The sequence below is a fragment of the Amblyraja radiata genome, chromosome 32, assembly GCF_010909765.2.
Source record: "Amblyraja radiata isolate CabotCenter1 chromosome 32, sAmbRad1.1.pri, whole genome shotgun sequence".
NCBI lineage: Eukaryota > Metazoa > Chordata > Chondrichthyes > Rajiformes > Rajidae > Amblyraja > Amblyraja radiata.
In genome coordinates, this window is record NC_045987.1 from 6,253,703 (window position 1) to 6,277,194 (window position 23,492).

Genomic DNA, 23,492 nt, shown 5'->3' on the forward strand with positions numbered 1-23,492 from the left:
GAAGGATGAGAGGGATTCTCATTGAAACATATAAGATTGTTAAAGGTTTGGACACGCTAGAGGCAGGAAACATGTTCCCAATGTTGGGGGAGACCAGAACCAGGGGCCACAGTTTAAGAATAAGGAGTAAGCCATTTAGATTGGAGATGAGGAAACACTTTTTCTCACAGAGAGTGGTGAGTCTGTGGAATTCTCTGCCTCAGAGGGTGGTGGAGGCAGGTTCTCTCGATGCTTTCAAGAGAGAGCTAGATAGGGCTGGTAGAAATAGCGTAGTCAGGGGATATGGGGAGAAGGCAGGAACGGGGTACTGATTGGGGATGATCAGCCATGATCACATTGAATGGCAGTGCTGGCTCGAAGGGCCGAATGGCCTACTCCTGCACCTATTGTCTATTGTCTGTCCCTCCCCCACCCTAGTTCTCTGACTTGTTTCACTGTCTTCTTGATCATAATTTGCTTTGATTTGTCTTTTTCACACCTTACATGCTCCATATCTCTAGATTCCCCCTCCCTGGACTCTTAGTCTGAACAAGGTTCTCGACCCGAAACGTCACCCATTCCGTCTCTCCAGAGAAGTTGCCTGTCCCGCTGAGTTACTCCAGCATTTTGTGTCTATTTCCAGAGATGCTGCCTGGGCTGCTGAGTTACTCCAGCACATTGTGTCCTTTTGTGCACTAACCAGCATCTGCAGTTCCTCTTGTTTCTGCACCTGGTATTTGGCATTAGTTTAATTTATTGTCACTTGTACCAAGATACCGTGAAAATCTTGTTCAATCAAATACTATAGATGAACACAAGGAAAACAAAGATAGGCACAAAATGCTGGAGTATCTCAATGGGTCAGGCAGCATCCCTGGAGAAAAGGAATAGGTGATGTTTCGGGTCAAAACCCTTCTTCAGACTGTCAGGGGAGAGGGAAACTAGAGGTACGAAAAGTTACAAAGAAGAAATAAATGAAAGGTGTGCACAGAATACATCAAAGCCAACCAGACAATCAAGAAAAGATGGAGCCCACAATGGTCCATTGTTGGCTGTGGAGAAGGTGATAATGAGTGGATACAAACAGTGAAACTAGCAGGAAGACAGCGAAACTAGTAGGCCGACTAGAGTGGGGGAGGAACGGAGAGAGAGAGAGAGAGGTTATGCAAGGGTTACTCGAATTTAGAAAAATCAATGTTCATTCTGCTGGGTGGTGGTAAGCTGGGACAACAAAGTAGAGAGAAGAGAAAAATATCAGAGTGCTAACTATAGTTTTCAGCATCGGAAACCTGCAAATTGGCTCAGAAAATGAAATATGAATGCGGCATCGTCCTCTCCAACTGTGCCACAGGAAATGGAAACTTCCATCAGTGTATTTATTCATTTGCTTTTCATAATGGCAACAAAATACTCTTTGTCACCATTCAAACCCTTTCCAAATTCTGAATCTCCTCCTGATAATCCTGTTGATTGGGTTGACAATTCCCAGTTTTATACCAACTCCCTGTAAAGCACAAAATCTCCACTTTCCGATCCTCAAGCCAGTGTCTGTTGTGGGATATTACTCTGGTTGTGGTCCCAGTCCTTCTCGTACGACATCGGGTGAAGGGAAACAAGTATCACGGGAGACTCCTGAGTTCCGCAGTGTTTCAAACAAACGCTCCTCACACAAGTTTCTCAAACAATTAACGAGCAATTACCCCCCCCCCCCCCCCCCCCCCCCCCAACGCAAACTTTGTTTCAGATCTAGACACAAAGTGCTGGAGTGACTCAGCAGGTCAGGCTGCATCTCTGGATAAAAGGACTTTTCGGGTTGGATCCCTTCTTCAGACTGAAAGATGGAGGTGGCGGCGGAGGGGGAAACCGGAGGCGGGAAAAGGCTAGAACAAACCAGGGCTGCCAACAGATGGGTCGGTCCTCTGGAAGGGTCGAGTCCATAACGGCCCATTATTGGCTGGGGAAGATGTGCTGACGAGAGGGATACTAGGATGTGAACAGTGGGCCTGTTACGACGATTAGGGTCGGGGGAGGGAAGACAATAGACAATAGACAATAGGTGCAGGAGTAGGCCCTTCGAGGTTGCAGGTGGTTGCCGGAGGTTGCAGGTAGTGGAAGCAGGTAGGGAGACTGACAAAAACCTCTGGGAACCGCACGGAAACCTTGGGTGGGGCGCAAAGTCTCCAGAGGTTTCCGTTCAGGTTTCCTAAGTGGGACAGGGGCATTAGACACAAAAATACTGGAGTAACTCAGCAGTTCAGACACTATCTCTTAAAAAAAAAAAAAAATAGGTGATGTTTATGGCCGAGATCCCATGGGTATGGATAGTAATTGAAACCCCTGGCTAACTCTAACTCACTGCAAGCTACATCACTGAATGAATTGACTCCAACACCAATAACCAGAACAATAATGATAATACAAAGTATTATATGGAGCACATGCAGCTAAGCTAAGACAATAATCAAGGGAGATATAAATTTATACATAAATTGGGCTAACCATATTAAGAATGATAGTGTTGAAGATGAATTCTCAAGATCCATTTGATACGCAACTAACGATGAAACAGGCCAATTTAAATCTCATATTGCTCAATGCAAAAGTGTTCATTAATAACCTCAGAGTTAAAGGGCTGTCATGGAAGAGTGATCATAATATGACAGAATTTTATACAAAGTCTAGAGACAATTTAGTTCAATTTGAAACAGGGTCTTAAAACTAAAGAACGCAAACTGCAAAGCTACGAGCTGAGGCTGGGGTGAGTGGATTGGAAACCTCCATTTTAAAAATCAATACTAAATGAGTGGTGGCCAAAATTTTAAGAATTAACTAGACCAAGTGGGACCCGTTGGGCCCCATCTCCCGACATGGGGTGGGGGGGGGGGGTGTCGTTGTTCACCCCAGGGGGGAAGATGGTGGGGGTAGGGGGGGGGGGCGGGGGGTGGGTGATGGGTGATGAGAGTTTCCCCCCCCCCCCCATCAGCCCTCCCCCACTCCCTGCCTTGAGCCCAAACACCAGGATCGTGGACCAGCCCCTTCAGATATTGCTAGAGGGGCAGCAACCTCGTTACCATTGGCATCGTCCCATTGTGGTGTCATTGTGGCAGGCGGCAGCCAGCATGAGAGGCCATTGTGATTGGTGCACAGTGAGAGGCATTGTGACATAATCACTGTGGGAAGGCTGGAAGCTGTCTATGAGAAGGCGTTTTCGACTGTTTTAATTTCAATGATTAATAACTTTATAAATATAGGTGGAAATGCGACGGGAAGATGTTTATCGCCTCGACGGGGAAAATGTGAGCAGGATGTGTGAAAATGGGACGGTTGTGGCCTAGCGTTTGGAAGAAAATAGGAATTAACCAGATTCAATTTTATTTGACAAAAACCAACAAGATAAGTGGTCCAACCAAGGAAGGAACTGCAGATGCTGGTTTAAATTGAAAATAGACACAAAAATGTGGAGTAACTCAGTGGGACAGGCAGCATCTCTGGAGAAAAGGAATAGGTGACGTTTCTGGCCGAGACCCTTCTCCAGGCTTCTTCAGTCTGATTAACCGGTCACCTATTCCTTTCCTCCGGAGATGCTGCCTGTCCCGCTGAGTTACTCCGCATTTTTGTGTATCTTCAAGGCAAGAGGTCCAGTTGTGATTAATATGGGGAATGTTAAAACTGTACAAGTTCAAAGGTTTTAAAACACTGCCCAAAAAAGATCATCAAGTCTGAGGAAATTATCAAATGTTAGCAGAGGACCAAGATATTGATCAGGATAGAGACAGTGGAATACCATCTTAATGCAGAATGCATGAGAGAATAAACACAATACAACCTGCAACAGTTCAGGTCAAGCCTTAGGTAGTGTCTTGTTTGTGGAATAATGTGTAGAATGTGAAAAGGCCGGTTCTTCACACATTTCCTAGATGGCATGCAAATACGATCTGATCTAATCCTCTTTACTTTCTTTATTGGGAACACAAGTTCACCAGCCGAGACAACTATCTGCAGTTCTCAAACATTAGCGTCAAGGAGTGGGACAGCATGGAAACAGGCCCTTCGGCCCAACTTGCCCAACATGTCCCATCTACACTAGTCCCACATGCCCGCGTTTGGCCCATATCCCTCTAAACCTGTCCTATCCATGTATCTGTCTAATGGCCCTGTCCCACGGTACGAGTTCATTCCAAGAGCTCTCCCGAGACCCTTTAAAAAAAATCAAACTCGTGGTAAGCACGGAGAATGAACGTAGCGGGTACGTCGGAGCTCGGGGACGTCTCTTACCGGCTCGTAACGCTAACGGCAGGTACTCGGGAAGACTCGCTAACGGCAGGTAAGCTCGGGAAGACTCGTGAAGATTTTTCAACATGATGAAAAATGTCCACAAGAGCCCCGAGTACCGACGAGCGGCCATTACCGTAAATCTCCGAGTTCGAATCAGGGCAAACTCGGGAGAGCTCTTGGAATGAACTCGTACCGTGGGACAGGGCCATTAGAGTTTCTTCAACATTGCGATGGCACCTGCCTCAACTAGTGGGGAATGCTGAGGAGCCTCTCCTTCCACCATTGCTCCAACATACGGAACCCGAGAGTCAAAAGATAGGATGGACATTTCCAAAATCCCCCTAAACTTGTACTTTTAATGCTGCCATTTGTGCACACACACAGTAATACATCAGATTTTTCGACTTCCAATAATCCATTTAATCTTGTTACAAATTGCTATTGTGTTTCCGAGATCAGAATTGTAGAAGATTACCATTTAAACAGTTGCAACTCAAACCCTTCACATGATAATAATAATAATAATGGATGGGATTTATATAGCGCCTTTCTAATACTCAAGGCACTTTACATCGCATTATTCATTCACTCCTCAGTCACACTCGGTGGTGGTAAGCTACTTCTGTAGCCACAGCTGCCCTGGGGCAGACTGACGGAAGCGTGGCTGCCAATCTGCGCCTACGGCCCCTCCGACCACCACCAATCACTCACACACATTCACACACAGGCAAAGGTGGGTGAAGTGTCTTGCCCAAGGACACAACGACAGTATGCACTCCAAGCGGGATTCGAACCGGCTACCTTCCGGTTGCCAGCCGAACACTTAGCCCATTGTGCCATCAAACGAAGGCTTATGAATGGGAATTACATGAGTAGAGCAGACACGGGCAGGAGGACGCAGTTAGGGCCTGTCCCACTGTACGAACCAATGCAAGAGTTCTCCCGAGTTTCCCCTGATTCAAACTCGGAGATTTACGCCAAAAGCCGCTCGTCAGTACTCGGGGCTCGCGTGGACATTTTTCAACATGTTGAAAATTCTTCACGAGTCTTCACAAGTTTACCGCATTTCCCGAGTACCTGCCGTTAGCGTTACGAGCCGCTAAGAGACGTCCCCGAGCTCCGACGTACACGCGACGTACATTCTACGTACTTTACACAAATTTGATTTTTTTTTTTTTAACTCGGGAGAGCTCTTGAATTACCTCGTACAGTGGGACAGGGCCTTTAGGAAATAAATAAGATGGGCAGGAAGCAGAGCGCTGCTGTACTGTAATAGGGTTTGAAATAGAAATGGTCAGCTGGTTGTAATGTCGGACAGTGATGCAGATAGGCAAAGGAATATCATTAGCCTGGAATGTGACTGAATAATATCGCAATATCACAAGGGAAAAGCTGATGAATTCTAACAATTATGCAGAGTTATTGCGGCACAAATATATAATGGGATTGAGTGATCCATGGACTGATACTGGGCTGACAGAAAGCTTCACAGTATTTCAGAGGTTTACAGTTGGCAGTGCGGACAGTGAGAGATGCCCGGGCAGTATTCGATGTTGAGTTAGACACAAGACGCTGGAGTGACTCAGCGGGACAGGCGGCATCTCTGGAGAGAAGGAATGAGTGACGTTTCGGGTCGAGACCCTGAAGGGTCTCGACCCGAAACGTCACCCATTCCTTCTCTCCAGAGATGCCGCCTGTCCCGCCGAGTCACTCCAGCATCTTGCGTCTCTCTTCGATGTAAACCAGCATCTGCAGTTCCTCCCTCCACTTTCGATGTTGAGTTTTCGCTGTGCAGCTCCGATAACCCAGTTTCGGTCCAATTATTTCAGTCATAGGGGGAATTATGTGGAAACCGAAATCTATCCATCCCTTGGCTCTCGAAGGGTTTGTGAAGGGCACACGTTGTACCTCAACAATCAGGTAAAGTCCTTCTATCCACACAGCACAAATCGTCAAGCTATGCAAAACATTTTCATCCACTCGCGTTAGGTTCTGTTTATTGTCACGAGTGACGTAGTTTTTAGATACGTAGAAACATAGAAAATAGGTGCAGGAGGAGGCCATTCGGCCCTTCGAGCCAGCACCGCCATTCACTGTGATCATGGCTGACCGTCCCCTATCAATAACCCGTGCCTGCCTTCTCCCCATATCCCTTGACTCCACCAGCCCCCTAGAGCTCTATCTGACTCTCTCTTAAATCCATCCAGTGATTTGGCCTCCACTGCCCTCTGTGGCAGGGAATTCCACAAATTCACAACTCTCTGAGTGAAAAAGTTTTTTTTCACCTCAGTTTTAAATGAGCTCCCCTTTGTTCTAAGACTGTGGCCCCTGGTTCTGGACTCGCCCAACATTGGGAACATTTTTCCTGCATCTAGCTTGTCCAGTCCTTTTATAATTTTATATGTTTCTATAAGCATCCTTCTAAACTCCAGTGAATACAAGCCTTTTGTTGCGTGCTACCTAGTCGGTGGAAAGACAATAGTTTAGTTTAGTTTAGTTTAGAGACACAGTGCGGAAACAGGCCCTTCGGCCCACCTAGACCGCTCCGACCAGCGATCCTCGCACACTAACACTATCCTGCACACACTACGGACAATTTTACATTTACACAATTATACCAAGCCATTTAACCTACAAGCCTGTAGGTCTTTGGAGTGGGGGAGGTAACCGAAGATCTCGGAGAAAACTCGCACAAGTCACAGGGGGACAGCGTACAAACTCCACACAGACAGCACCCGTAGTCAGGATCGAACCGGGGTCTCTGATGCTGTAAGGCAGTGACTCTACCGCTGTGTCACCGTGTAATACATGTTTACATTCGTGCCATCCGCCGTGTACAGATACATGATAACGGGAATAACGTGAAAATCCACATGCCGACTCCTACCTCCCTCCCACATGAATCCGATGGGAACGGCAACACTGTGAAACGCACCCAATGCGGAAATCTACAGTAAGCAGGGGCTTTAATGTGCTGAATAGGTCTTCAACTAAATGCACTTTGTTCAATACACAGCAAACCGATTAACAACGTTGACAGTGAAAGTAACTATCTCATGGAAGATCAGTCTACGCTGATAAGCTTGACATTAGCTAAACCCTGGAGAATGCATATCAAGGACACATGCTACCCAGTTTAAAGGTGACCTCTTGAGTGTACAATGGTGTACCTAATGTGTTGAAGACCACCTTACAGTCAGAGTCATTTTTCCTCATGGCATTGAATCTCCAGAGAATCACTGTTCCCTCTCATCCTCATCAATTGTTCCGACACAAAACAGCTTGAAGCCAGCTCAACATAAGCACAGAAGCAATAGAATTAGGGCAGCATGGTGGCGCAGCACCAGAGACCCGGGTTCGATCCTGACTATGGGCGCTGTCTGTACGGAGTTTGCACGTTCTCCCAGTGACCTGCGTGGGTTTTCTCCCAGATCTTCGGTTTCCTCCCACACTCCAGTGAAGTAAAGGTTTGTAGGTTGGTATAATTGTAAATTTGTAAAGTGTTAGTGTGCGGGATTCACTGGTCGGCGCGGACATGGTGGGACAAAGTGCCTGTTCCCGCACTGTACCTCTAAACTAAGCTAAAAAAAGCTAAAAATACCAGTGGATTTAAATATCATAGGTCCAGGGCAGAAGTTGGGTTTGACTTCAAAGCAGGATAAAAATAAGAACCTAAAAAGGTACTTCAAGATGATAATGTTTAAGAAAGAACTGCAGATGTTGGAAAAATCGAAGGTAGACAAAAAAGCTGGAGAAACTCAGTGGGTGAGGCAGCATCTATGGGCGACATCGCCTATTCCTTCGCTCCATAGATGCTGCCTCACCCGCTGAGTTTCTCCAGCTTTTTTGTCTACCTTCAAAAATGCTAATGCTCTGATGCTAGCAGCCTAAATAGGTATAAGGTGAAGGGGAGAAGATTTAACGGGAATCTGAAGGGTAACCTTTTCACACAAAGGGTGGTGGGTGTATGGAACAAGCTGCCAGAGGAGATAGTTGAGGCAGGGACTATCCAAAGGTTTAAAAACAGTTAGACAGGTACATGGATAGGACAGGTTTGAGGGGATGTGGGCCAAACACAAGCAGATGGGACATGTGTAGCTGGGACATGTTGGCCGGTGTGGGCAAGTTAGGCCGAAGGGCCTTGTTCCACGCTGTATCACTCTATGAAATCACACAGCAAACCCAAAACATATTTCAAAGGCAAATTACATTTCCTCAGAGCAACCAGGGTGGATGGTAAATGCACCCTGGCATGTGACGCTGCAAGCTGCATGAGTGAACACGAACCAGTCAACATTGGCCACTCCACACAGCATCGCAGTCTGAGGGGAACCAGGTGTACATTGATCTATTTAGTTTGAAGTTAAATCACTCTTAATGTAATAAAAATGAGCTGCAGATGCTAGTTTATACTGAGGATTGACACAACATGCGGCAGTAACTCAGCGGGCCAGGCAGCATCTCTGGAGATAATTGATAGGCAACCACCTACCCACTTTCTCCAGCGATGCAACATGACTCGTAGGTTCTAGGAGCCGAATTAGGCCATTCAGCCCATCAAGTCTACTCCACCATTCATTCATGGCTGACCTATCTTTCCCTCTCAACCCCATTCTCCTGCCTTCTCCGACAACCCCTGACTAATCAATAATCTATCAATCTCAGTCTTAAAAATATCCATTGACTTGGCTTCCACAGTTGTCAGTGGCAGTGTATTCTACAGATTCACCACCCGCTGACTAAAGAAATTCCTCCTCATCTGCTTTATAAAGGTATGTCCTTTTATTCTGAGGCTATAGCCTCTGATTCCACACTCTCTCACTAGTGGAAACATCCTCTCCGCATCCACTCTATCCAGGGCTTTCACTATTCGGTACGTTTCAATGAGGTTCCCCCTCATCCTTTAAAACAGTGGTTCCCAACCTTTTTTAGCTCATGGCCCCCTTGGGATCTTTTAATTTTTCTGTGGCCCCCCCTTACATTATTAGCGGAAATATAGTACCTCAATATTATAATATCTTCCATAAAAATATCAGTGTCTATTAATTGCACGTATATTCCCTTTTATTCTATTCCACAAACATCAAAAGTATTTCAACTACATAGATTTAAATGTATTAGAACTGAAATTTAGGAGGCAACAGGGTGGTTGCTCTTCATTCAACCTGTGGCCCCCTGAATCCCAAAATTTTTCTGTGGCCCCCTGAATCCCAAAATTTTTCTGTGGCCCCCCTGAAATTTGCCATGGCCCCAGGTTGGGAATCACTGCTTTAAAACTCCAGCGAGTAGAGGCCCAGTGCCATCAAACGCTCATCATAGGTTAATCCAATCATTCCTGGGATCATTCTCGTAATTGGCTGAGTTAAATCATTCTTAATTATTTTCTACTCGATGTGCACCAGATGGCAAGTGATTCTGAAACTCGCATCTTGCCCCAGCTCCTTCCTCGCAAAAACAGCAGTAAACGACAGTTCCTCTCCCCAGAGACAACAGGGCCCTAAAATACTTATTACAGTAAAGGCCTTGTACAGTTTCCGTGCTAGTTCTGTTAAGATTAGCTTCGGGGAAACAGATCTCAGCGAGTGGTCGAGATCCCCTGGAGACTTCACCTGGAGACAGCTGTTTGGCGTTTCACTGATGAGTCAGACCTAGAGCAAGTGATGAGGTTCACACGCGATCTATGTACAGGGACCAGCACTCACTCCGACCTCCACACCTCCCAGGCCTTTCACCCACACGGGACATTTCTTTAGAAAGGAGACGAGGAGGAATTTCTTGAGATTAACACAAAAAGCTGGAGTAACTCAGCGGGACAGGCGGTATCTATTGTGAAAAGGGATGGGTGACGTTTCGGGTCGAGTCCCTTCTTCAGACTAGATTTTCTTTAGGAATTTCTTTAGCCAGAGTTGTGGCGAATCTGTGGAATTCATTGCCACAGACGGCTGCGGAGGCCAAGTCATAGGGCATTTTTAAATCTGAGAAGGCAGGAGAATGGGGTTGAGAGGGAAAGATAGATCAGCCATGATTGAATGGCTGCATGGACATGAGGGGTCGAGTGGCCTAATTCTGCTCCTATCACTTATGGACATGAGTTTAAATTTAAAATACAAAGCTCTGCCAATGCTGCTTCCACAATGTTCCTCAATTGTCCCTTGGCCACTAACTGCAGTGTCTACTTCACCCATCACCTCCATCAGTTTGAATGCAACAGAGACTGTAGATGCTGGGATCTAAAATGACAGAACGAGAACTTTGGAAGAATACAACAGGTCAAATAGCATCTGTGAAGGCAGGAGGTGCAAGTTGATGTGTCGGGTCAAGACCCTGCATAAATCCTGATGTAGGATCGCGACCCTTCTCTCGTTTGTCTCCACAGATGCCGACTTACCTGCTGAGTTCTGCCACGTTCAGTTGTTATTTTTACCTCTGTGGGTTGACCCACCTTCGTCTCCAGTCTAGCAAAATTTGAAAATTCAGTTTCACTTCCCTTATGGTTTAAGTTTAGTTTAGAGAAACAGCGCGGAAACAGGCCCTATCGCCCACTGAGTCCACGCCGACCAGCGATCCCTGCACACTAACACCATTCTACACATACTAGGGACAATTTATAATGATGCCTAGCAAATTAACCTACAAAACTGTACGTCTTTGGAGTGTGGGAGGAAACCGGAGATCCCGAGGAAAACCCACGCAGAGAGAGCGTACAAACTCCGTACTGACAGCACCGGTAGTTAGGATCGACCTGGGTCTCTGGCGCTGTAAGGCAGCAACTCTACCACTGCCACTATGCTGCCCCGTTAAAGCAAGGAACTGCAAATGCTGGTGACATATAATGGTGGAGTAACCCAGCGGGTCAGGCTGCAATTCAATGTCATTCAATGCAGGAAGGTCAAGAGCGTTTAATGCCCCTGTCCCACTTAGTAAACCTGAACGGAAACCTCTGGAGACTTTGTGCCCCACCCAAGGTTTCCGTGCGGTTCCCGGAGGTTCCAGGAGGTTTTTGTCAGTCTCCCTACCTGCTTCCACTACCTGCAACCTCCGGCAACCACCTGCAACCTCCGGGAACCGCACGGAAACCTTGGGTGGGGCGCAAAGTCTCCAGAGGTTTCCGTTCAGGTTTCCTAAGTGGGACACAGGGGCATTACTGTCATATTGATCGACAGTGGAATAGTAACATCTCAACAGGCCTGTAAACGTAATAAACATGTGTAATATATACTAAACCGAAAAATAACAATAAGTTATTAACCGCAATACTCGTGCAAAAACTAAATCCCATAGCCAGTGCAACCACAGACAGTTCATAGCAGCTCATAGACAATAGACAATAGGTGCAGGAGGTGGCCATTTGGCCCTTCGAGCCAGCACCGCCATTCAATGTGATCATGGCTGATCATTGATCTTCCCCCCCATATCCCTTGACTCCGCTATCTTTAAGAGCTCTATCTAACTCTTGAAAGAGCTCTATCTAACTCTTGAAAGAGCTCTATCTAACTCTCTTTTGAATTTTCTCTCCTGAAACAGGGTGAACGTGCAAACTCCATACGGACAGCACCCACAGACAGAATCAAACCCAGGTCTCTGGCGCTGTGAGGCAGCATCTCGAACGCTGTGCCACCGTGCGACAAAAACATCCTCAGCCACTTGTGCCAGCCAGTCGCTACATGGTCAGCATTGCAATGGAGAAGTGCTTTACACCATTGGAATGTCAACCAGCATAGACTGCTCCCCATCAGCGCCTGGGATCTGACTTCGCTGGCTTGTGAGTGAAGATTTGGAGGAAAGCCCAGAGAGATTCAGTCACCATCAGGGGCTCCACATCCTGTGCTCAGCTCAAGCTCATTGTTTCGAAAAGGACAGAAAATGTTTTCAATTAAACCCGCTGCAGTCAGATTACTGCATGAGGCTCGGAGAGCCGACAGCTCTCGATCTCTTGCCAGCTACGATCGCTCCACGCACACCATTGTGGCCTCTCTCAGGCTCCCTCTGAAGGGAAACACCCTTCGCTAGCCCTGTACAACAGCTGGTCGGGGCTGGTCGGGCCACAAACTCGCTGCTCCTCCCACCAGCAGGAGACGTGGAAGCACAGGAGGTGACTCTGGGGAGGGGATTGGGCTGACCATTCATTGCCTGAGAGGGAGAGAAGGGGGGAAAATATACAGAGCAGTACATTCACATACTAGGAGCGAGTAGCCCCCTGCTGATCCCTGCACACGGAGATATAAGATGCAACTGCAATCCTGCTCTTCACTGCAGCCCAGCGGGGTAACACAGTGCTGAGCACACACTGACAATGGTTACAATCCAGCCGCAACTTGCACTGGACAATAGAACACGCACTCACTGGGATGAAACTTGTACACACCAACACACGTTCACCACCAAGCCTTTCTCATCATCACTCACTTAAGCAGGTTCCATATTCTGCAAACTCCACACCCCACGTCCCTCCCTCCCCTCTGCCCTCTCCCATCCCCCTCCGGCCCTCCCACACCCCCTCCATGCCACTCCACACCCCTCCATACCCTACGCACCCTCCCCGCCCGTCCACACGCCCTCTGCCCCTCCCCTCTGGCCCAACATGCCCCTCCACGCCCTACACACCCTCCCCGCCCCTCCACGCACAATGCACCCTCCCCTCCTTGTCTCCCCTCCCGGCCACACACTCACTGGGATGAAACTTGAACACACCAACAAACATGCACTACCAAGCCATGCAGGTGGTGGAAGCTCTTCACCACTAAATATTTACCACACTTTGGCTTACACTATCATGGTCTGGTAACCTCGTCTTATGGGTCTGTCCCACTAACGCGACTTTTTCGGCGACTGCCGGCACCCGTCATAGGTCGTTACAGGTCGGCGAAAAATGTCAACATGTTGAAAATCCAGCGGCGACCAGAGCAAGGTGGGTGACTACTCTTGACCATACAGGCTTCACTCCGCGACATGTCGCCAGGGTGTCGCCTGTATGGTCGTGAGTAGCCTCCTCAGTCGCCCAAAGAGTCGTAGCGTCTTTCTGGTCGCCGCTGAATTTTCAACGTTGAACATTTTCGCCGACCTGTAACGACCTATGACATGTGCAGGCAGTCGCCAAAAAAGTCTTGTAAGTGGGACAGGCCCGCAACTGATAATTAGTGTGTCATTCTTTATTGTGTGTTAATTTGTTGTGTCACTTTGTGCCTGAAAAACGGCAGCAAATAAGGGTTTTGTTGCTCCAGCCCTGATGCATATAACAATTAAACACTCTTGACGTCCAAGTTTCACAGCACCAAGTTCTACACTCACACAACCAATCGACATGAAGCCTAGTATGTAATTACACTGTTAAATTATACATGACCACAGTACAAACATACACATTCATCTTACACGCACTATTACAACTGAACTATGAAGCTCTCTCCCCAATACCAGTTTAGTTTAGATCTTTTAAGACACTGCTCGGAAACAGGCCCTTCGGCCCACTGAGTCTGTGCCAACCAGCGATCCCCGCACACTAACACAGTCCTACACACACGAGGGACAACTTACAATTTTACCAAAACCAATTAGCCTACAAACTTGTACGTCTTTAGCGTGTGGGAGGAAACCGGAGCACCCGGAGAAAACCCACGCGGTCACTAGGAGAATGTCCAAACTCCGTACAGATCGCTCCCATTGTCAGTCGGGATGCGGCCCCCCAGTGGAAGTCTCTCTATAAGGGAGTCCACCCCCTTGACATCAGGGACCTGGGGTGGAGAGTGTTGCACATGGCCATGGCCTGTAACAGGTACTTGAGCTGGTTCACGGACTCGCCAGCCGCCTGTCACTTCCGCGGCGAGGAAGAGACCGTGTTCCACGTCCACATGGAGTGTGAGAGGTTGCAGCCCCTGTTCGACTATCTGAAGGGGCTGCTCCTCAAGTATTGGCTGCATTTTAGCCCCACGCTCCTGATATTTGGGCACTGGGTACAGAGGGGGGAGGGTCGGGAGGGAGGAGGGGGTCTCCCTGTCGGTCTGCTCCTGGGCCTGGCCAAGATGGCCACACCGGGGTCGACAGGATGCCTGCCACTTTTCCGGGCCCACGTCCGTGCCCGCGTGTCCCTGGAGAGGGAACACACACGCGGTGTCCACGGGGTCACTGGAGACCTTCCGTGACCGCTGGTCGCCGAGGGAGGTCGAGTGTATAACTGATGAGGGTGACGTTATTTAAAAATGGATGACTGTTGCTTTGCAAACTGCCACAAAGGCAGTTCTGGTGGCGTTACCCTTTTGTATGTTTGTTTTTGTTTGCTGAATAAAAGTATTTGTATACATTTTTTTTTAAATTTAATAAAAAATTGTCAGGATCGAACCCGGGTCTCCGGCTCTGTGAGGCAGCAACTCTACCACTGCGCCACATTTCCGCCATTTTGTACGGGGTAGTGGGAATCAGGTTGAATTCTGCACTCATTTTCTCTATCGTTTACAACACAGGGCCCTGGATTTTACCAACAGCAGACGCTACAACACAGAAAGAGTCCAGTCAGCACAAATGTTCTACATCAGTGCCTATACTTTACTCAAATCTCTCTAATATTATCTTGGCAGCATATCCTTCTATTCTTTCCCCGTCATATGCTTATCTCGCTTCCCCATTAACGTATCACTACAGTACAAAGTTCCACCTTCCAGATATTGACTGAATAATGAAGGTTTCTTCCAAGTTCCTAATTGCCTAGATTGGAGACTATTCGCCTTTCCTATTCAGCATTTACAGCCAAGACCTGCTCCAACCCCAGGGAGCCGGCTGGATACAGCAGTGTTTCATCAAACCTTCCAGCACAATGTCTAGTTGAAATCCCCTTTCAACTTTTTAAGTCTTCCTCCATCTGTTGTCACACTACCGGGACTATCACACTCAATCCAATTACTCCCTCAAAGAGTTGTGGAGAAAGTCAAGGATTCATACAGCGTTGGAAACAGGCCCTTCGGCCCAACTTGCACACACTGACCAACATGCCCTAGTCTAGTCCCACCAACATCTACTCTAGTCCCATCTGCCAGATTTTGGCCCGCGTCCCTCGAAACCTTTCCTATCCATGTACTTGTCCAAATGTTCTTTAAACATTGCAATAGACCCTGCCTCAACTACCTCCTCAGGCAACTCGCTCCAAACACCCACCACCCTTTGTGTAAAAAAGTTACCCCCCAGGTTCCTATCTTTCCCCCCTCACCTTAAGCCTAGGTCGTTTAGACTTTGGAGACTTTAGAGATACAACTTGCAAACAGGCCCTTCAGTCCCACTGAGTCCTCATCGACCAGCGATCACCCCATACACTAGCACTATACTACACACACTAGGGACAATTTACAATTTTCCCCAAAGCCAATTACCTACAAACCTGTACGTCTTTGGAGTGTGGGAGGAAACCGGAGCACCCGGAGAAAGCCCACGCGGTCACAGCGAGAATGTATAAACTTCGTACAGACAGCGCCCGTAGTCAGGATCGAACCTGTGTCTCTGGCGATGGGAGGCAACGACTCTACCGCTGTGCCACCGTGCCGCCCACTATGCCCTCTGGTTCTCGATTCCCTCTGCCATACCATTATGTCCAGCCCCCAATGACCCCACCCCCTTTTGCCCGCTATGTGTCCCTCAGTATCCCAACAGAAACCACCACCCATCACTCAGCACAGGCGCGCAGCGGTAGAGTTGCTGCCTCACCGCGTTTACAGCGCCAGAAACCCGGGTTCGATCCTGACTGCGGGCGCTTGTCTGTACGCAGTTTGTACGTTCTCCCCGTGACCTGCGTGGGTTTTCTCCGAGAACTTCGGTTTCCTCCCACACTCCAAAGACGCCCAGATTTGCAGGTTAATTGGCTTGTTATCAAAGTAGAAATTGTCCCGTGTAGGATAGTGTTAATGTACAGGGATCGCTGGTTGGTGCGGACTGTAGGGTCTGTTTCCACGCTGTATCTACAAACTAAACTAATCTAAACTATGGCCAGCTCTACTCCCCCACAACTTGCCTCAGTAGTGCAAACCGTACATCATTTCTGGCTGCAGATATACTGTAACTAGGTGGCTTTTAGCAGTTGTTACCTGCGAAACACTATGAGCTTGAAACAGGTCAGTATCTGTTCAACCGCACAGCAATTACCCTGACAGCACATCGAAACACATTTTGTAGTTCCCAATACTTAGCTCCAGCAAGCGAACTGAATAAAACATTGCATGGGCATGTCCAGTCCCATTAGAGACTCAGAGATATTCACACTCCCTAAGCGCCAACTCAATCTGTAGAGAATGTTCTGCTTGTTTAGCATGTCGGACTTAAAAGTCACAGTGCTCTGGGAGAGGCTGCGGAGGATTCCAACACGATTGTGTCTGCAGGGGGGACCAGAGGCCGCACATGCTGGAATCTTGAGCAAAGAACAAAGTGCTGGAGGAATTCAGGTGGTCAGGCAGCATCATAGAAACATAGAAAATAGGTGCAGGAATAGGCCATTCGGCCCTTCGAGCCTGCACCACCATTCAATATGATCATCCAACTCAGTATCCTGTACCTGCCTTCTCTCCATACCCCCTAATCCCTTTAGCCGCAAGGGCCACATCTAACTCCCTCTTAAACATAGCCAATGAACTGTGGCCTCAACTACCTTCTGTGGCAGAGAATTCCAGAGATTCACCACTCTCTGTGTGAAAAATGTTTTTCTCATCTCGGTCCGAAAAGATTTCCCCCTTATCCTTAAACTGTGACCCTTGTTCTGGATTTCCCCAACATCGGGAACAATCTTCCTGCATCTAGCCTGTCCAACCCATTAAGAATTTTGTAATTTTCTATCAGACAGGCAACATCGGACAGACAGGCAGCATCAGACAGCATCATAGAGACTCACAGCGTGGAAACAGGCCCTTTGGCCCAACTTACCCACACCGACGAACATGTCCCATCGACAGTACACTAGTCCCACCTGCCTACGTTTGGCCCATATGATCCCTCAAAGCCTGTCCTATCCATCCACCTGTCAAATTCTTCGTTAAACGTTGCAATATTACCTGCCTCAACTACCTCCTCTGGCAGCACGTTCCATACACCCACCACCCTTTGTGTGAAAACGTTTTTTCCCTCAGATTCCTATTAAATCTTTCCCCCTTCACTTTAAACCTTGCCCTCTGGTTCTTGATTCCTCTACTCTGGACAAGAGACAATTCCTCTCATGATATTATACACCTCGTTAAGGACACCACTCATCCTCCTGTGCTCCAAGGAATAGAGTCTCAAACTGCTTAACCACTCCCTATAGCTCAGACCCTCGAGTCCTGGCAACATCCTCATTGTATCCATTCCAACTCAACCACATCTTTCCTGTAACATGGTGCCCAGAACTGACCACAACACTCTAAATGTGGCCTCACCAACTTCTTATATAACTGCAACTTGACCTCCCCACGTTTATAGTGTTATAGTGTTCCAGTTACAGAGATTTAATAGGAATCTGAGAGGTAATATTTTCACACAAAGGGTGGTGGGTGCATGGAACAAGCTGCCAGAGGAGATAGTTGAGGCTGGGACAATCCCAATGTTTAAGAAGCAGTTAGACAGGTACATGGATAGGACAGGTTTGGAGGGATATGGTCCAAATGATGGCAGGTAGGACTAGTGTAGCTGGGACATGTTGGCCGGTGTGGGCAAGTTGGGCCGAAGGGCCTGTTTCCACACTGTATTACTCTATGAGAGAGAATTCAACCAGGGGTGCCATTCCATAGCATTGGGAAAGAGTAAGAGTTAGAGCTTTCCCTCAACACATTGCCACAGGGCAAGGTGGATGTTTCTCCACACAGAAAGTCACCTTGGGGTCTTCAAGAAACATTCCCAGAGGTGATTTTGGTCCCAGAGAGTGTCGTATTGATTGCTATCTGACCTGAGGCTTCACATGAATTTACCTAGAGTCATAGAGTGGTACAGTGTGGAAACAGGCCCTTCGGCCCAACTTGCCCACACCGGCCAACATGTCCCAGCTACACTCGTCCCACCCACCTGCGCTTGGTCCATATCCCTCCAAACGTGTCCTATCCATGTACCTCTCTGAGCGTGGCAACAGGCAGGCATGCAAACCTTCAGGTTTAGATCTCTATATTTTCCATGCATCTGTTGGGCACCAGAGCACCAGACCAGAATGTTAGAACTGTTGCGTACCTTCCCAAAGTCCCTCACGTCGAACAGGTCAAACGGGTCGAAGAGCTCGCTATTCCTCAGTCCGATCTTGTCGTGACAAACTTTCAGGAATGTTCGGATGTTCTTCAGGCACAAAAACTGCAATCAAAACAAACGCACAATGTTCAGAAGGCATTGATTGCTGAGACCGTTCATACAATGACAGAATAACACCAGCCACTGCAAAGTGTACTGAATGTGATTCACGTGATTCCCTCTATCGTGCGTCTAGATGTGGACGGCTCGATTGTACCCATGTAGGGTCTTCCCACTGACTGGTTAGCTCACTGCCAAAGTTTCTCACCGTACCTCAGTACAGGTGACAGTAAACGAAGATGGACACAAAATGCTGGAGGAACTCGGTGGGACAGGCAGCATCTCTGGAGAGAAGGAATGGGTGACGTTTCGGGGTCGACACCTTCCTTGAGAAGGTCTGAAGAAGGGTCTCGACCTGAAAGGTCACCCATTCCTTCTCTCCAGGGGTTTGTACGTTCTCCCCGTGACCTGCGTGGGTTTTCTCCGAGATCTTCGGTTTCCTCCCACACTCCAAAGACGTGCATGTATGTAGGTTAATTGGCTTGGTGTAAGTGTGTAAATTGTCCCTGGTGTGTGTAGGATAGTGTTAATGTGCGGGGATCGCTGGTCGGCGCGGACACAGTGGGCCGAAGGGCCTGTTTCCGTGCTGTATCTCTAAACTAAACTAAACCAACAGACACACAAAGTGCTGAAGTAACTCAGCAGGTCAGGCAGCATCTCTGGAGAACATGAATAGGTGTTATGGATCGTGACCCTACTTCAGAGGTCTGATATCGCTTATTCATGTTTCCCAGAGATGTTGCCTGACCGACTGAGCTACTCCAGCACTCTGTGTCTCTCGCTGCTGCTTGCTGCTGCTGCTGCTGGTGCCAACGATAATAAAAATAATAATAAATTTTATTGGCGGGCGCCTTTCAAAGTCTCAAGGACACCTTACAGAAAATTAACAAGAGAGAAAAAGCATATAGTCGGAGTAAAATAAATAATAAGGACATCACCAATACACAAATTAAAGACAGAATTCGCTCCAAAGACAGAAAATCAAAAACACAATGTGAAGAGACGGGTCGACGGGGCAGCCCGGAGACGGGGCAGCCCGACCAGGTAGGGACCTAGAAATATTATTACTCCCTACCCCCCACATTAAAAAGACTATCTCTCCCACAAACAGGGCACAGGACTAACTAAAGCTGAAAAAAAAAAGTGAATTAAACGGACGGCTGCTGGTTAGCAGCGCTTCCCCAAGATGGCTCATTCCCACAACGATGGCTTCCACGGTGTACTGCTCCTTGCTGTTTTGTATAATAATAATAATGATGGATGGGATTTATATAGCGCCTTTCTAATACTCAAGGCGCTTTACATCGCATTATTCATTCACTCCTCAGTCACACTCGGTGGTGGTAAGCTACTTCTGTAGCCACAGCTGCCCTGGGGCAGACTGACGGAAGCGTGGCTGCCAATCTGCGCCTACGGCCCCTCCGACCACCACCAATCACTCACACACATTCACACACATTCACACACAGGCAAAGGTGGGTGAAGTGTCTTGCCCAAGGACACAACGACAGTATGCACTCCAAGCGGGATTCGAACCGGCCACCTTCCGGTTGCCAGCCGAACACTTAGCCCATTGTGCCATCTGTCGTCCCGTATGTGTTTGTTCGTTTGTGTCGTCTGTGAAAACTCTACAAAGATGACTTTATTTAATTCACATGTTCAATCGATAATGTTTTATTATTGTTTTATTAATGTTTTATGTGTTATTCCTAACTGTCACTGTATGTCATGTTGTCACTTGCGGGCGGAGCACCAAAGCAAATTCCTTGTGTGTGAATACTTGGCCAACAAACGTATTCATTCATTCATTCATTCATTTGTGTATTAACCAGTATCTGTACTATCTTTGCTTCAACTGTATATTTTCCCCTCACGCAATGTGTAGGGAGGAACTGCCGATGCTAGTAATAAACCAAATTAATTATCAACTTCTCTTTTGAGAAGCAAGGAGAGGGAAGAATTATATTTCATGGGTTTTTTTCACTCCTTGCAATGTTGTATACGACAGTGATCGCAACTTCTACTGAAGTGTGGATGGCCGTCGGATCGGTAGAAGCTCATCCGCCCTTTTGACAGGTCTTGTTTTTGGTCCTGCTGGGGGTCCACAGCCCCCTCCTCACCTGACAAACCAGGTGGGGGAGACGGTTTAGTCGCCGACTATCCGACCATGGAGCAGGTAGCACGGGATTACATGGTGCCCGTGGCTGGGGGAACTCCCCCCCCCCCCCGAGCTGACCTTAACCGAAGTTAGGCAAAAAATGCTGGAGTAACTCAGTGGGACAGGCAGCATCTCTGGAGAGAAGGAATGGGTGACGTTACGGGCTTGGCCCGCTGAGTTACTCCTGTGTCTATTTTCCCCTCATGTAACTCATTGTGATAGATTAACCTTTGATGTATTTTTCATCAACATGTGCTAGCAAGACTAAAAGAGTAATATTTCAGATATGCGGGACAAAATGCTTTCAAAGTTCATCTGATCAATTAATAAAATTGCTGGTAATATAACACAGATTAACAGGAATAAAGGCAATGCAAACCCTGACAAAGGGCTTTTTATCTCCTCCATCTTAATGAGCACAATCATGCCATTGACACAGAACAGGGCAAACGGCAGCCGCTGAGATTGTATCGCAGAAGAAAGCTGCTGGTTATATTAAAATAAGGAACTGCTCTGTAGAAATTGAAGGTCGGTAATTACTAGGTGGGTCATGAATGGAGTCTGTGCAGTCACCATCCACAGAAAGAAGGGTCTCGACCCGAGACGTCACCCATTCCTTCTCTCCAGAGATGCTGCCTGTCCCGCTGAGTTACTCCAGCTTTTTGTGACTATCTTTGGTTTAAACCAGCGTCTGCAGTTCCTTCCCTGCGCAACTCACAGACCTCCGTCAGGCGCAGGATGTGGTTCTGTGGACATTTTACACTCATGTTTTCAACTTCTTCTGGAGGCACAGTTCACAGTCAGTGCATCCTCACCCTCAGGGTCTGAGATAGAAACATAGAAAATAGGTGCAGGAGGTTCTCTCTACCCTTTACAGCTTGACAACATCTCTCCTGTAATATGGTGCCCAGAGCTGAACACAATACTCTAAATGCGGCCTCACCAACGTCTTATATCACTTCAGTTGGGGGTCACTTTGGGATTTAGAAACATAGAAAATAGGTGCAGGAGTAGGCCATTCGGCCCCTCGAGCCTGCACCGCCATTCAATATGATCATGGCTGATCATCCAACTCAGTATCCTGTACCTGCCTTCTCTCCATACCTCCTGATCCCTTTATCCACAAGGGCCACATCTAACTCCCTCTTAAATATAGCCAATGAACTGTGGCCTCAACTACCTTCTGTGGCAGAGAGTTCCACAGATTCACCACTCTCTGTGTGTAAAAAATGTTTTTCTCATCTCGGTCCTAAAAAGACTTCCCCCTTATCCTTAAACTGTGACCCCTAGTCCTGGACTTCCCCAACATCGGGAATAACCTTCCTGCATCTAGCCGGTCCAACCGCTTAAGAATTTTGTAAGTTTCTATAAGTTCCCCCCTCAATCTTCTAAATTCTAGCGTGTACAAGCCGAGTCTATCCAGTCTTTCTTCATATGAAAGTCCTGCCATCCCAGGAATCAGATGTGCCTGCCCTGCTGAGTTACTCCAGCATTTTGTGTATAACCTCTATTGCAAGCCAGTGCTAGATCGAGGGGATAGATGCACAATGCTTGAGAAACTCTGTGGGTCAGGGAGCATTGAATCATAGTCATAAGACATTTATTGTCACATGCACCAATTGGTACAGTGAAATTTGTGGTCACCATACAGCCATACGAATAAAATAAAGAGCACAGAACACGATAGTCTTTAACATAGACATCCCCACACAGCGGAATCAAAGTTTCCCACTGTGAGGGAAGGCACCAAAGTTCAGTCCACCTCCTCTGTTGTTCACCCGTGGTCGGGGGGGGGGGCTCCCGAACCCCTCGCTGTCTCCGCTACGGGCGGCTCGATGTTCAGGCCCGCTCGCTGGGTGATGGAACTCCGACGTCGGAACGGGCGAACATTCTCAGCGGCTTGCATTACCGAATCGGCCATAGAGTGATACAGCGTGGGAACATGCCCAACCTGCCCACACCGGCCAACATGTCCCAGCCTCGCACGTCATCTCTGAAGAAAAGGAATTGGTGACGTTCTGAAGAAGGGTCTCCAACCGAAACGTCAGCTGCTCCTCTCCTCCAGAAATGCTGCCTGTCTCGCTGAGGTACCTGTAGCGTGTCGTGTCTATCTATCTTCGTGTAAACCAGCATCTGTGATGTGTAGCAAAGCCTGCAACGTCATCAGCAAAACACCAGCAGATTCCAGCAGTGAAGATAGACAAGTGATGATAAATCTAGAATATCATTCATTGATTTAAGGCCACAGGTCCAGAATAGAGCTCAACGAGGAAGCAGGGGAAGAATTCTTGGTGATAAATTTTGTGGAAGGGAGTCTTTGCTTTAGAGATACAACGCAGAAACAGGCCCATCGGCCCACCGAGGCCATGCCAACCAGCAATCCTACGCACTTGGGTGGCACGGTGGCGCAGTGGAAGCATTCCAGCGCTTGCAGCGCCAAGAGACCCTGGTTTCATCCCGACTACGGGTGCTGGCTATGCGGAGTTTGGACCTTCTCCCCGTGGCCGCGTGGGTTTTCTCCGAGAACTTCGGTTTCCTCCCACACTCCAAAGACGTACAGGTTTGTAGGCTAATTGGCTTGGTGTAAATGTAAAATTATCCCGAGTGTGTGTGTGAATGTAGCACAGTGTTAGTGTACGGGGATAGCTGGTCGGCGCGGACACGGTGGGCCGGAGGGCATGTTTCCGCGCTGTATCTCTACACTAAACTAAACAACACACATTATACTGTTCCAGTTCACCAAACCCTTAATCAGATATTGCTCTGGGTACGGGGGGGGGGGGGGGGGGGCGGGGGGAGGGGG

The 23,492-nt window shown here is 47.8% G+C and overlaps 1 protein-coding gene across 7 annotated transcripts in view; it reads right to left on the reverse strand.

Annotated features, from left to right (window-relative positions):
* Positions 1-23,492, reverse strand: part of vav2 (vav guanine nucleotide exchange factor 2) — a 138,746-nt gene that overhangs the window by 86,860 nt on the left and 28,394 nt on the right. For all 7 annotated transcript variants that reach the window (XM_033049043.1, XM_033049047.1, XM_033049050.1 and 4 more), the window contains exon 2: positions 18,418-18,534. In XM_033049043.1, the coding sequence (XP_032904934.1) occupies positions 18,418-18,534 (117 nt within the window). The remainder of the gene's footprint in view (positions 1-18,417; positions 18,535-23,492) is intronic.